Genomic DNA, 13,877 nt, shown 5'->3' with positions numbered 1-13,877 from the left:
CTGGGCTGGTACGGTGAATATGTTGTTTAGGAAAGGTGCTGACCCTGGGGGAGGTGAGGACATCAAGGAAGCAGGGCTGGTGGGAGACCTAAGCACTCTCATAGGGATGATCCTCGGTGGCGGAGAGACTGGTAGTGTAGGAGAGCTAGCTGCAGAGGAGTTCAGCTCAGCAGCTAGTTCCTGGAGAAGGGGGACAGGGGATTCATTCGGGGATGGACTCCTGACTGGTGAGAATGTCTGAGCAGCTATAAACTCTTTAGGCCGTGCATAGTTGAATGCTTGGGAGGTGGCGGTCAAATTAGAGAGGGAGGTATGTGTACTTTTCTGGAGAATGGGTGATGTGATTTGCTGTAAGTATGTTGTTGAATCTGTAGAGACCAATTTTAGTGCAGGAGGAGAGAAATACTGGGTTGTTGTTGAGGGAACTTCAAGAGCAGCAGGGGAGAGGCTAAGGTTAGAGGCATAGAGAGTGTTCATCTGGGTCCTGGGAGGAGGGGCTATTTCCAGCTGTGGGGCAGACAGAGGAGGGGTTGCTAGTGAGAAAGTCTTTGGCTGGGAAGTGGAAGGCGGGGAGCTTAGAGGGGAAGATGGCAAAATACTGAAAAGGTTTGAAACGGTGTTTTTAAGTGCAGGGCCTGAACTCAGAGATGGAGCAGAGGGAGTGTTAGCCAGTGGAGATGATGAGCTCGGCGTCTGCTTCTGGGGTGCAGGATTGGGGTGTTGCGTGTTCAGGTAGGGCTGAAAAGGTTGCTGATGGGGCTCATGTTGCATTCCAGGTGACTGCAGTACACCTTCACTGGAGCTCTGGATGTCGGGCTGGATTCGGACCTGAAGTGGGGGCTGGGTTTGAGGCTGGTGTTCAGTCTCCTGCTGCTGCTCCAAAAGAACCTGGTTGTGCAGAAGCTGAAGCTGGGCTTGATCCCTGTTGATAAAGCAAAAATTTAAGAAACCCCCCAGAATGACATTTTTAACTGTGAAAATGAGTGAGCCGAGGCTCCCTGTCATAATAGGTTATATTAACTTATTGCCCTGGAGCCAAAGTCAGCGAGCAAAATATTCTGCCCTTTTATGGGCTTCAACAAGTAGCCTACAAATCAATGTCTATCAAAGCTGTGGAGATCATCAAATCTCATCTTTAAAATGCCTCAATTATGTACAATGAACTTCTTCTGCAAGTTTAGTTTGAACTAAAAAGAATGGGACAGTTTGTCTAATAAAATTTTGTGTTTTAAGACTTTGACATAATGTACAAAAAGGACAAAAGACAGATAATCTGGCATATAAGACTTTCCTTTCAGCTCTAATACTTTAAAATGATGATTGAAAATGAGAGTAATACCTAAAGATAATTTAAAGAGGTACACTTACAGGTAGAAAATGCCATCCTTTGTTTTAGAAAGCTGGAAGGTCCACATTTGAAGTCGGCATGCATTTATGGATTACAGCTGACTACAGTGGCTGTAAAGTGGAGTCAGCCCAGGAAGAACCTCCCACCTCTCAGCCCACAGAGCTCACACTGAGCAGGACATTGCAAAGACATGGATTTGGAATTCATCCTAAAAATCTTTTAACCATGCCGGACACCACTATAGACCATTCTGACAGACCCAGGCCAAACACACACTAAACCAGTGATCCTCATGAATGGCTCTGGAGCCACATGCGGCTCTCTAGTGATGATCTGTGGCTCTTTTATGTCTTAATTTGAAAAATTAATTCCCCCAGAAAGCCTTAAAAAAAGGAACTTTGACCCCAGAAATTATCCATTGCAAGTCATATTGATCAGTTTGTTTCCCACACTTATGCAGTTGGCTTTAATAGCCAGACTTTATTGTCAACCTCTATTTTTTTGTCTGTATATTTCCATTGCCCTTATTTGCATTTTTCTACTTTTATTCCATTTCTACTCCTTTTAGCCCATTTTTACCAACTCTTTTTGTCACTTTTTTGACACCTTTATCCTGCTTTTGCAATTTTTTTGCCCCTTATTTGCCCTTTTTTGCCACTTTTTGCCCATTTCAGCTACCTTTCACAATTAAATGCCACTTATTTCCTATTTTGCTACTCTTTGATGCTGTTTTTGTCTATGTTAGTCACTTTACACTCATTTTTTGCCATGTTCTTGCCACTTTGGGACCATTTTTGCCACCTTTAACTCCTTTTTTGGTTACTTCCCACCCATTTTCCCTCTTTTGGCCAGTGTTTGTCACTTTTAGCCCATTTTTGCCATTTCTTTTTGTCACTTTTAGCTCATTTTTTGACACTTTTATTCTGCTTTTTGCAATTCTTTGCCCCCTTTTGAAATTTTTTTTGCCACTTCTCGCCCATTTAAGCTGCCTTTTGTAATTAGATGCCACTTTTTTGCCCATTTTTCTCACCTTTTTTTTCTGATTTTTGCCCAGTTTAGTTACTTTTCACTAATTTTTTGCCACATTTTTGCCACTTTGGAACCATTTTTGCCATTAACTCATTTTCTGGTCACTTTCCACCCATTTTTGCCACTTTCTGCCCTTTTTTGCCACTTTTTCCTTCACATTTTTGCCACTTTTTCTCCAAGTGTTCGCTGCTATTTGACCATTTTTGCCAACTTTAACCTAGTTTAATTGCCACTTTTCACCACTGAGGTTGTGGCTCTTCTGAATGCATTTTTCAACAATTTGGCTCTTTGGCTGAGCAGGGTTGAAGAACACCACACTAGACGATTTTAAAATCTGAAATGGTTTTAAAATCTTGGGAGACCACAAACATCAGGACAATCACAAACAATTTTTCATCTTTAATCCTCTGAACGCACACACTAGACGACTGAGCCAGACTGTTAGATCACTGGAGACCACACACCTGCAGACCTGCCAGCGACTTTGGTGATCACTTGACTTAAAAAAACAAGCACGGATATCTGACCCTCCACAACAGGCTGCCCTGTCATGTGTTACAGGTTCAGCAAAATCATAAGACTTAGGATGAAATCCTGGCTGAATGAAGCTACAGTTGTGTTTATGGTTGTGAGCAGTAAAAGTATGGATGATCCGGCTGGTGACACTACTCAGTCTCCCCGCTCTCATTGGTTGCTGTGGGTATTCTTGTCAGCGGCACTATGACCTAGAATCATAAATATCAACATGTTTGTCATTTACGGTTCAGGGTCATGGAGGTTAGGACGTGATTTGGAGCAGTAAAATAATCATGTTGACACCACACACGAGGATTATTCAGACAAATGATTGTTTGTGACGAGGCGGTATAAGCCCCCACGTTCCAGATCTTGTAGTGTGTGTCCCAGGGGCGTAGCTAGGGATTTTGGGCCCCCAGAAAGAATATTACACAGGGCCCTGTTTGCAGACTAGCCGAGCAACAAATGTAGCATCATTTTTACAAATATCTTTGGATTTAAATGTATTTTTGAAACATAAGTTCTGGATTCATGAGCAATATTTTTTACAATGGATAAATTAAATTTACGTGCATTACTTCACAGCGCTGGACTATACCATTTTGACATATTTGAGGGAGGACCAGGGCCCCCCAGAATTTTATTTCACTCTATTAGATACAAATTTCCATCTGTTGACCAATTCATTTAGTTGCTTTTGATTCAATGATGACACTTGTTACTAAGAAAAAATAAATAAAGACATACTTTTCACTCCAGGCTTCCCAAGGGCCCCTCCCTACTGTGGGCCCGGGTAATCAGTACCCTTGACTGTCTGCTGTTTATCCTAAAAATTATGAAAGTATGAATAAAAACACATATGCAAAAGTACAACTCATATTTCAACCTGTGATTTGACATCTTTTTTACCATGCAGTACACCACTGAAGACCATTTTGATGGATTTAACAGTCTCAGAGTTTTAGCACAGCTGTAGACTTGTTTGTGTTTCTTTGCTCTACTCACAGTTTGGGTTTAGCCAGCACCGGCGGTGGTTCTTTGCTGACTGACATCTGAGGGGCGTCTTCATCAGAATGACCTGACCCTTCACTCTGTTCATCCTCAGGCAGTTTGAAGTGCACACGCAGGCCAACTCTGGATGCTGCGCGGGACTCTCTATGGTTTGATGGAGTCCCCGTCTTTAAGCAAGAGTTTGGAGGGGGATCAGGAAGCGGCAGCACAATAGGGGAAGGGTTCTGATGGATGGCGTTCCCCTTAATTTTGTAGTTTGCATCAATTATCATTGAAGATCTGGAGACTTTCTGCTCAGTTGAGGTCCCAGCTGCACACGGAGAAGAACAGTGTTTGTTGTTTGATAGAAGCTGGCTGCTGCTCTCTGACCCTGGACATGTTCTACTGCATTCAGCAGGGCCCTGGAGGAAGTTCAAAGGAGCTGGGTTTGTGGTGCCTCCGTCTAGGCTTGAGCTGCTGCTCAGGCTAGTGTGATCCACACTGGGTAGACTGGTGCACAGGGGACCTTGAGACAGCATGCTGGAACTGCTGGGATCAATACTGCCACTTTTGAAGGGCTCTGGGAGTAGAGTGTCCAGGAGAGCATTCCTAGGAGGGGGCTTGATGCTGTTGGACATGTTAACATTGGGTTGAAGATTTGCATTGGCAGTTGAATGTGAGGGTTCTTGGATTTGACTGCACTCCACAGTAAAGCTGCTGAAAGGGCTTCTATGGTTGCTGGCACTAGCTGCCCAGAATCAGAGAGAAAAATGTTATGTCAATGCACTTTTACAGTGATATATTATAGCTTTTAATCTCTCTGTGACGAAGAATAATACCTGTGACTTTGAGTGAAGCAGTGCTTTTTATGGTTCCATACTTGTTGCTTGCCACACAAGTAAAACTTCCTGAATCTTCAGGAAAGACTTCAGCGATTACTAGTGTGCATATTTCCTCTGGGGAGAAAAAACAATGAAGCTGGCTTACTTCAACTTTATCACATTCATTTCTGAACTAGAACAAATGTATCATAATAAAACATTATTCTGGCAGCCCAAAGAAACATGTAAATGTGTGGCAAGACTTCTTAAAAATGTGCGAGGTTTGTAAGAGTCAGGGGGCTGAAAGTCTGTCTGCAGACTGAATCCACCATGGTGGTGCAGCACAGGATAGGAGACCATATATGGGTCTAATTCAGGAAAACACAGCGCTGGCTTCTGCCCAGGAGAAGAGCACAAGCCCGGCCAAGGACTAAACATTAAGCATGCACACACGGACAGGCAGCTGCTTGGCACTTGTTTTTGACAGAGGACTGAATGAAATGTTACCTGAATCAGCCAGAGATCTTGGCTCTGAAACAACAACAACAATAACAAAAAGTCAGTGCCATGATGAAACTACAATAATAAGCAGATGCTAAAGTGAAGGAATGACTACCACACTGATATTTATTATTACTCATCATTTACCAATTACAGTAAACACTAGATGGATATTTGTTGAGCTGTTTAAACTGACAAACCAATGACAGTGTTTCTAAATATATCCTCTTTAATCCGAAGAAAACATTTGAAGAGGAAAATAAAACCTTTAAAAAGTTCTTCAGCACTGGCTTCAATAAAATGCTGTATTGTGTTGCTGTATTTACTCATAACCTGATGTGTTTCACTCATCCATCTGGGAAAGCTTCAATAGGAAACATTTGGGAAAAGGCAGAGCCTTTGAAAAAAACTCGGAGTGTGATTGGATGAATGTTCTGTCTGTCATATCTCTACAGGCCAATCAGAGCAACAAAACATTGGACGTAGTCGCTATCGAACTGCGTGTGCGCATTGACCGAGGAATAACGTGAACCATGGTGACTGTAGACATGTCAGTACTCGACTTTTGTCATTTTGAAAAGAAAACAACTCACTGCTGTTCTTTGTTCTTCTTTTAACCAAGAAATGTTGTCAAGATCTGATAAAACTGGCGCTTTAGCAGCATCCACGCTAATCTCTTCCGCCATAATTGCACCGGCCTCTTGTTGCTGCTTGTTTACGTCACGACTCTGCCACGCCAAAAAGTATTGCCCCTCATTGCTAATTGGTCCTGTTACTTTCTAAGCAGGCCAAAACGGTTCAGATGGGAGCTTTGCAAGATGGATTCGCCAGTTGAGAACAAGGAAACAAGCGTATCCATCTGCTTTGCAAGGTTAATTTTTTTATCCTTTAGATCAGTGCTTCTCAAATGGTGTGCGGTGGCACACTGGTGTGCCTTGAGACAAGTCTAGGTGTGACTTGAAAATTCGTCCAAGTATGACAACTATGCAACAACTAAAGAGACTATAACAAATGTCCTTACTGCATGAAAGCATTACAGGTTGCATTGCATTATATAGCATTGCATGCTCACTGTCCATCTGTTATATGTTAAATATGCAAATGTAAATTTACATGTAAAAATATGACATCTCATACTTTTACTTAGAAAATCTGAGGTATGGTGCCTCTAACAGCTGTATTTTTGTCTCCATGTTAGCATGGGTCAGACCATAAACACTCATAAATGGGTGTGGAGAATATCCATGCAACACACTCCTCTTTGTAAAACAAGCTAAGAAGTTTCGGGAGTGAGAAAAGTGGAAGAAAATTAAGAATTAAGAATATCCTCTGGTGGGACACTCCTGGTGTCTTGTCATCCTTTATGCAACCTCTTCCCTTGTTACTTGTCCATCTTAATAGGAGTGACAGAGAGAAAATAGGAACAGGGTGACTAGGGATGCAAGACTAAACAACACCGGCTAATGTTTTCAGCACTGCAGAAGAGGAGCAGTTCATTGATGTCACCTCAGATTCAAGTGTTTCTGCAGTCAAGTCCAACACATTGTCTGGATTTTGGATTGGAGAAGGAAGGAGTTCCTTCTGATAGGCAGGAGAACCCTGGCCATGTGCTTCCTTTCCTTACTACGTGAGATGGGGTTTTCTGGTGTTGCCTCAATCAAGACAAAAAAAGTTAAATTTGGAAACTGAAAATTATCTGATAGAGGCAGTTTCACAACAGCACCCAAGACTGGAAAAGATATGTAGCAACAAATAAGCTCACAATAGTCACTGAAAGTGTTGCAGGACTGGGAGTATAATTCTTTAAGATTTTCATTAAAGAGCCTGTAAAGTTAAAATAAATCTGTATTTAGGTTTGTTGTATGACAGGTCACTGTGTTATGAACCCCTATATCAAATTTCAGCCAACTAAAAAATCTCTAAGTTTATTAAATTAAGCTTCAAAATCATGAAAAATGAGGCAGTAAAATCTGAATGAGCTGAAGCCACGCCCACTCAGGAGAAATATGATCCTCTCAGATTAAACAATGCTACAATCTGAATTGAGGAAGGCACTCACAGAGATGCACACAAGTCATTTTTAGCAAGTCCAAGTCAAGTCTTAAGTCTTTGGTCATGAGTCCAAGTCAAGTTTCAAGTCTCAGATGGTTGTAGCCAGTGTTGGGTGTAACGCGTTACAAAAGTAACGCAACGTTTATACAGTAACAAGTAATATAACACGTTACACAGAAAACAGATGGTAATATATCACATTCAGTTTGTCGCATTACAATGCATTACAATCTAAAGAGACTTTGTGGAGTGTGGAGCTCTCCGCTAATGCCACAGTGCTGCTTTCTTCTGCTCTTTTTATGACAATTGCACCAAAGGTGGAACGCGCAATTTAGCAGCTTACCACAGCCAAATACCATCCTCCACCGACAACAACAAAGCATCCAAACACAACTCCCCAGTGCTCTGTTAACAGGACACTGCATTAAAATTCCGCATTTCAAATGAAAAATGAGTCTTACCGTCAGCTGCCCAATATCAGTCCTCATGATGATACCGCTGATGATATTAAGCCTTTGGTTAACCAGGAAAACCTCACTCAGATTAAAATTCTGCTTTCTGAGAATGTTCTGGTCAAACTTTCCCTAATCTTCAACAGCACTGAGCGCGCGTAGATAGGCGTTGTTTTGACGTCATTTGCGTCATCTTGCGTCATCTTGCATAAATACACAACCTAATTAGCCATGTGCTTGCTGTCTGAGGAGATAAACAACTCCAGCACCGCAGGATGTAGGTGTAGTAAGATTAGGCTACTTTGAGTTTATGTCAAAGGATTCTTGCAACATATCTTCTAGGTTACACTAAATATAATATGCAAGTATTCAGTATTTACTTATCTGGTCTTTGGTATGTTTTCTGCAGGACATTTTTCTGTTAAGACTTTGCTGAACATTCAAAAGGCTCTAAGTATAATATGAAAGTAAATTAACCGCCATTTGTTTGTGCTCTGAACCCAGTGCCTTGTTTGACTCGAAAGGAGCAAATTAAAAAGGTATAGAAAAGAGTTTTTCTTGTCATGTTTGGGTTTTTTAATTATTCTATATTATTACATTATTATTATTATTATTATTATTATTATTATTATTATTATTCTTTTCCATGACAGAAAATTGCATGCCTCCATTTTGTAAAGCCTTGACCTAAGTGCTTATTGCAGTGAAAGCAAAAGTAACTAAAAGTAATAAGTAACTTATTACTCTAAAAAGACAGTAATATTGTAAAGTAACTCATTACTTTTAAATGTGGGTAAATGGTAATATTTAATAGGGGAGAGCGGGGTGAGTTGTGCCAGTTTTTACTCAAAGTGACTTTAAAGTGAGGCCATGACAGTAATGCCTCCAACTTAAGTATGTACACATATATCAGGATGTGGTGCACCCCTGGGAACAATAACTTTGGATCTGAAATAAACTGTTTAAGAAATATAGCTTTCGGGAAAAAAAAGTGGTCTTGTGGCACAACTTAGCCCTGGTGCAGGATAAGTTGTGCCTTTGGGGAGAATATGTTGAGGTAAATTGTGCCAGTGATTATTGAAGATTATTGAAGAAAAACAGAACATTTTAATCTCATAAACTATAATGCCATATAAAAGCAAGACAAATGCAATTCCAAATTACTCATTTAGGGTTTATTTAGATATCATCACCCTATCAAACTAATGGCAGAAGTAATATTTTCTAGTTTTTGGGAAAACACAAAAAACTTAAATATAAAAATATATATTTGCGAATCATTTCAGGCAACAAGGCTTTGGCAATAGATGCCTGTTGACATACATAGAACGCTGTCTGTCAATTATGTAACATATACGAATAAAGTGAGTCAGGCCAGTTTCAGAACATCTCATTCTGACTTAGGCCACTTAAAAACTGAATAAAACTGATCTGTAATAACACAGTGCAAACTCAAAACTGAAATCAGTGTTCACTAAATTAAACAAATGGCAGGTAAATCAAACACTGATGAGGCATGCCCATCTCCTCACTCATCCAGCCGTTCTTGGCCCTTCTTTGTTGGGCTCTAGGTGTGTAGATTTCGGAGTGTGGTTGTGTGGATTTGTTAGGGTGGGTGTGTCAGTGTGTCTCTGGGTGTGTGGGTCTGGGTGAGAGGGTGTGTTGGTCTGGGATTTGTGTTTCTGGGTGTGTGGGTCTGGAGTTGTGGGTATTTGGGTCTGGTTGTGTGGGTGTCAGGGTTTGGGTGTGTCTGTGGGTCTGGGTTTGTGGGTGTGCCACTGGCACAACTTAACCCAGGCCCTTTGGCACAAATCACCCCAACCCCACCATTTTGAAAAACTAGCATGATCCAGCAGTTTAGAGCTAACATCATGCTAACTGTGTAGACTCATTGTGTAGCCTACTAAAGCACTATAACATGTGTGAAATGTTTTCTAACTTGTCTACAATTGTTCAGACACAACAATCAAAAAAACATGATCATAGAAATTTTACTTTGAAAGGCAAAAAAACGTTTTTTGAGCTAAAATGTGCTTACCTCTCATGCCATGTGTCTCTCTTTTATGCAGGATGAGTAAAAATGGATGACTCTTCAAAAATATGTGGTCACATGACCAATTTCTTTTATGGTTTTCTATAAACAAGGGGTGGCACTACTTCCCCATTGGCACAAATCACCCCACTCTCCCCTATATTACATTTTGGATGTAACTTGCCCAACACTGGTTGTAGCGTTCTATGATCTGCCTCTGACGTCCAGTCTGCTTAGACCACTGCATTGTTCTGTCTAAGGAATCTAAATCCTGTACTCTATCATCACCATCAGTAAGGTGGGGTATTGTCTGTGGCCGGCTCGCCGTGGTGTGCGCATGTGTACACTTACATATGAACAGGGCTTGACATGGACTTTTTTTCACACCAGCCAATGTGACTAATGGTTACTAGCCACTCAGTGTTTCCACTAGCCACAGTTCTGTTGTTGGGAATGTATTTTCTATATATCATACATACCTCTGCTGTAAGATGAAACACATGCTCTCTCTTTTTCCCTCATCAACAAGATCAGTTGAAGCTCTCCTCTTAATAAAGCTCCTCTCTGTGTACATATGAAACACTACAGACAGAGTCAGACTTCACTGATAGAGACAGACACTGAGACACAGAAGATTAAATGTTCTTGTTACTGGTCAGATATATTTCTTTAATGGTAGTAATTTTACACTAACTGTTAATGAGCTGTTTATTCTGAAATAAAAAATAAAAATAAAAACTCAATCAGCATTTCTCATTTTCACTCGGACAGATTTTCAACAGAGTATACTGAGTATTTCTCCCTCCATTCTCCTTTAGAAACTTGTGTCATCATTTTATGGTGTAATTCTTTTCACATGGGTAAAATCAATCAAAATTTCTCTTATTCAGCTGAAATCTCCTGGACTCCTTAGTTATGATTTATCTGTTACAGCCTCTTATCTGTCTGTCTCTGTTTCTCGCTGCCTCCATGAGCCGTATTTAAAGTTTTAATGTTCCTGTCATGCTGTCATGCTGCAGATGTTTTATCAGTCTGTGGTGGCAAGTGTTCTGTTTTATGCTGCAGTCTGCTGGGGAGGCAGTGTAAAACACAAGGATGCAAGGCGTCTGAACAAACTGGTTAAAAAAGCTGGCTCTGTGGTTGGAATCAAATTGAACTCATTGGAGGAAGAGGCAGAGAGACGTGCACTGAGCAAGGTGGAGGCCATTCTGAGAAACATGGATCATCCACTTCATATCTCCCTCAGTGAGCAAAGAAACAACGGTGGACGGCTCCTATCCCTGCGCTGCAGGACAGAAAGATTTAGAAAATCTTTCATACCATCAGCTATTAGACTTTATAATTCTACAGTAAACAGATGAGAATCCCAGATGATTGAATTTCCCTTCGGGGATAAATAAAGTTCTTGTATTGTATTGTATCGTCTTTTATGTCCGTTCATTATCAATAAGCAGCAATGCAGAGATTCTAACATTAATTTTGTTCCCCACAAACATATGATATTAAGGGATTATTAACCAAATAATATTTTAACATTGCACACACCCATGGGTCAAGCGGGCAACATGGAGAGACACAGCTGGAGCGCACACGCACACACACACAGCGCTGACGATGATCCTCCGTGGAGAGGAGCGTTAATGCAGGAGAAAAAAGTTTAGGTATTCTGAAACTTTTGCCCTCAAAAGACTGAAGTCTGAGGTCTGCAGTCTGCACAACCAACATGTTGGCGTGTGTTTCAAAGTAGGTGTGTGCATGCACACTAGGCATGGGCGATATGGACTAAAAAATTTATCATGATATTTTGCTGTACTTATTGTGATAATGATATAAATCACGATAAAAAATAGCACCATTCAACACAACCTTTCTGACTAGGAAAAATGTATAAAATTGGCTGCTTAACTACACCAGCTACATATAAATATAAATATATATATATATATATATTGTGGCGATCCAGGAAGTAATTGCCTGGAGCAGGGACTGCTGGGATGGTTGGTACAGGGGAGTTCGCTATTCTGATGTTCTATAATGCTCATGTTTGATTGTGTGGTTGTAGTTGTGCATGCTTTGGTTATTGGTTCATGTTTTTGGGGGAGGGTGTTCTTTTGAGTGTTGCACCATGAGTGAGGGGGATGGAGGTGCGGACTACCTTGCTTGTATATGTGTGTAAATGTGTGTTAAAAAATAAATGAAAGCTGTTCATGTTCAGTGCATGAGGGCTTGTAAAATGTATTCAGCTTGTCTAGAGCCATTCTTGACCACAGCTTGCCACATTGGTGTCAGAAGTGGGATTAAGCAACTCACAGAATGGAGAGACAGATGGAAGAATTAGAGCAAGCCCTGGAGTGAAATTTCACTCTCCTGGAAGAACTGGTGGGGAAGACAATGGAGTCAGCAGACGGTGGCCGACACTCAACCCTACCTGATGGTTCCAGTGCATCGAGACTTCAATGCCGCCCTCTGGAGGATAGGAGGAATGATCAGAGTTCCAGCAGGCGCCGCCAGGAGGCAGGGATGGTTGATACTGAAGAGCAGCCTCGCCATTGGACAGAAGAGGAGAGGGCTAGGGAGAGTCCGCTCCCCTATGCCCCTGCTGATTGGCAGCGGCCGGCCCCAGGTGCCCCTAGGACACAAGCTAAGCTGCCAAAGTACAACGGCTCAACACCCTTGGAGCCATATCTTGCTCAGGTCCGGCTGGCAGCACGGCATAGTGGATGGAGTGAAGAAGAGACTGCCACCCACCTGGCTCTGGCGCTGGAGGGACAAAGCCTCCAAGCGCTCCTTGACTTGCATCCAGCAGAGCAGCGAGACCTCAGAGCCCTGACATCAGCTTTGGAGAGACGGTTTGGGCAGCGGCTGTTTACCGAACAGAGCAGAGAGCAGCTCATCGGCATTGCCAAGACGGAGAGAGCCTGGGCACTTTCGCTGCTGATGTGAAGCTGCATGCCCAGCGGGATATCCAGAGTTCCGTCAGCTGCTAAAGAAGAGCTGGCCCTTCATGCCTTCGAGGGCTCAGGCCAGATCAGCTACGCCAGCATGTCCGCCTAACCATGCCCACATCTCTCGATGAAGCCCTACGAGAGGCAGAGAGAGCCGAGCAAGTGTTTTCCACATGCCCTTACCCACAACGTGGCCACAGCCTCCAGCCCAAAGTCAGGATGGCAGGACCTGGCAACAACGAGGAGATGAGGGGAAGCAGCATGTCAGGCCCAGCAGCTGCAATACTCCAGCGCCCTCGTCGACGAGCTGATCGGTGCTATCGGTGTGATGAACCTGGGCATCTGGCCCGCAACTGCCCGGCTCTGACTCCCAAGACTGTGGCCTCTCAGCAACCGGGAAACTCCTACGGAGCGGCTCAGTGAGGGGACCGCCACTCCAGCCAATCATCCCCTCACAGGAACGCTGTACAGTGGTGGACAAGCTAGGACATGCCAAGGGGCTCTATCTGAGCTGTGTGGTTGATGGCCAGCCCTGCAGAGCCCTCGTGGACACAGGTTCCACCATCTCCCTGGTGCGACCTGGCTTCCTTCCAGGGACTGACGGCCCCCTGTTGCCACCGTGGACACACACGAACACTCAGTTAATGACTGTCACTGGCGAGAAGACTGGCATGTGGGGCAGGAAGCCGCTGAGAGTCCAAGCAGCTGGTTTTGAGCTGTCCCATGAGTTCTGGCTGGCTAACATTCAAGACGAGTGCATCATCGGACTGGATCTGCTAACTCGCTGGGGGGCCAGGGTTGATGTGCCAAGCCAAACCATCACCCTTGGTAGTGAGACTGTGGTTCTCCAGTCCAGTCGTAAGAGGAAGACTGCTTCAACCAGCCACACCCACAGCCAGGCAGTTGACCAGTCAGACCCAGCACCTCAAGCCCCACCAGCTACTGCCAGTAGCCCAGTCCCATCTGGAGATGCTCAAGTCCATGCAGCCAGATCCAACGACGTCCCCTCTGCCGAGACAGTGAAGGCAGTACAGGACCTGTGGCAGCGGAGTAGCGAAGGGCTTGACCCACAACAAAGCCAACAGCTGAAATGCCTCCTTGAAGCTAATGTTGACATCTTTGCAGCCAGTGACAGGGACTGTAGGCAGACCAGCTTGGTCCAGCACAGCATCGATACCGGCTCAGCTCAAC

The 13,877-nt window shown here is 43.2% G+C and overlaps 1 protein-coding gene across 4 annotated transcripts in view; it reads right to left on the bottom strand.

The window, feature by feature from the left end:
• mypn (myopalladin) overlaps positions 1 to 13,877 on the bottom strand; it is a 64,462-nt gene that overhangs the window by 19,466 nt on the left and 31,119 nt on the right. For all 4 annotated transcript variants that reach the window (XM_041789020.1, XM_041789022.1, XM_041789021.1 and 1 more), the window contains 4 exons: positions 5,212 to 5,235; positions 4,723 to 4,839; positions 3,899 to 4,631; positions 1 to 922 (listed from right to left, as the gene is read on the bottom strand). The exon at positions 1 to 922 is cut by the window's left edge and continues 149 nt beyond it. In XM_041789020.1, the coding sequence (XP_041644954.1) occupies positions 1 to 922; positions 3,899 to 4,631; positions 4,723 to 4,839; positions 5,212 to 5,235 (1,796 nt within the window). The remainder of the gene's footprint in view (positions 923 to 3,898; positions 4,632 to 4,722; positions 4,840 to 5,211; positions 5,236 to 13,877) is intronic.

The sequence above is a fragment of the Cheilinus undulatus genome, linkage group 6, assembly GCF_018320785.1.
Source record: "Cheilinus undulatus linkage group 6, ASM1832078v1, whole genome shotgun sequence".
NCBI lineage: Eukaryota > Metazoa > Chordata > Actinopteri > Labriformes > Labridae > Cheilinus > Cheilinus undulatus.
The sequence above is the reverse complement of the archived record's forward strand: the minus strand, read 5'-3'. Positions and strand labels throughout refer to the sequence as shown.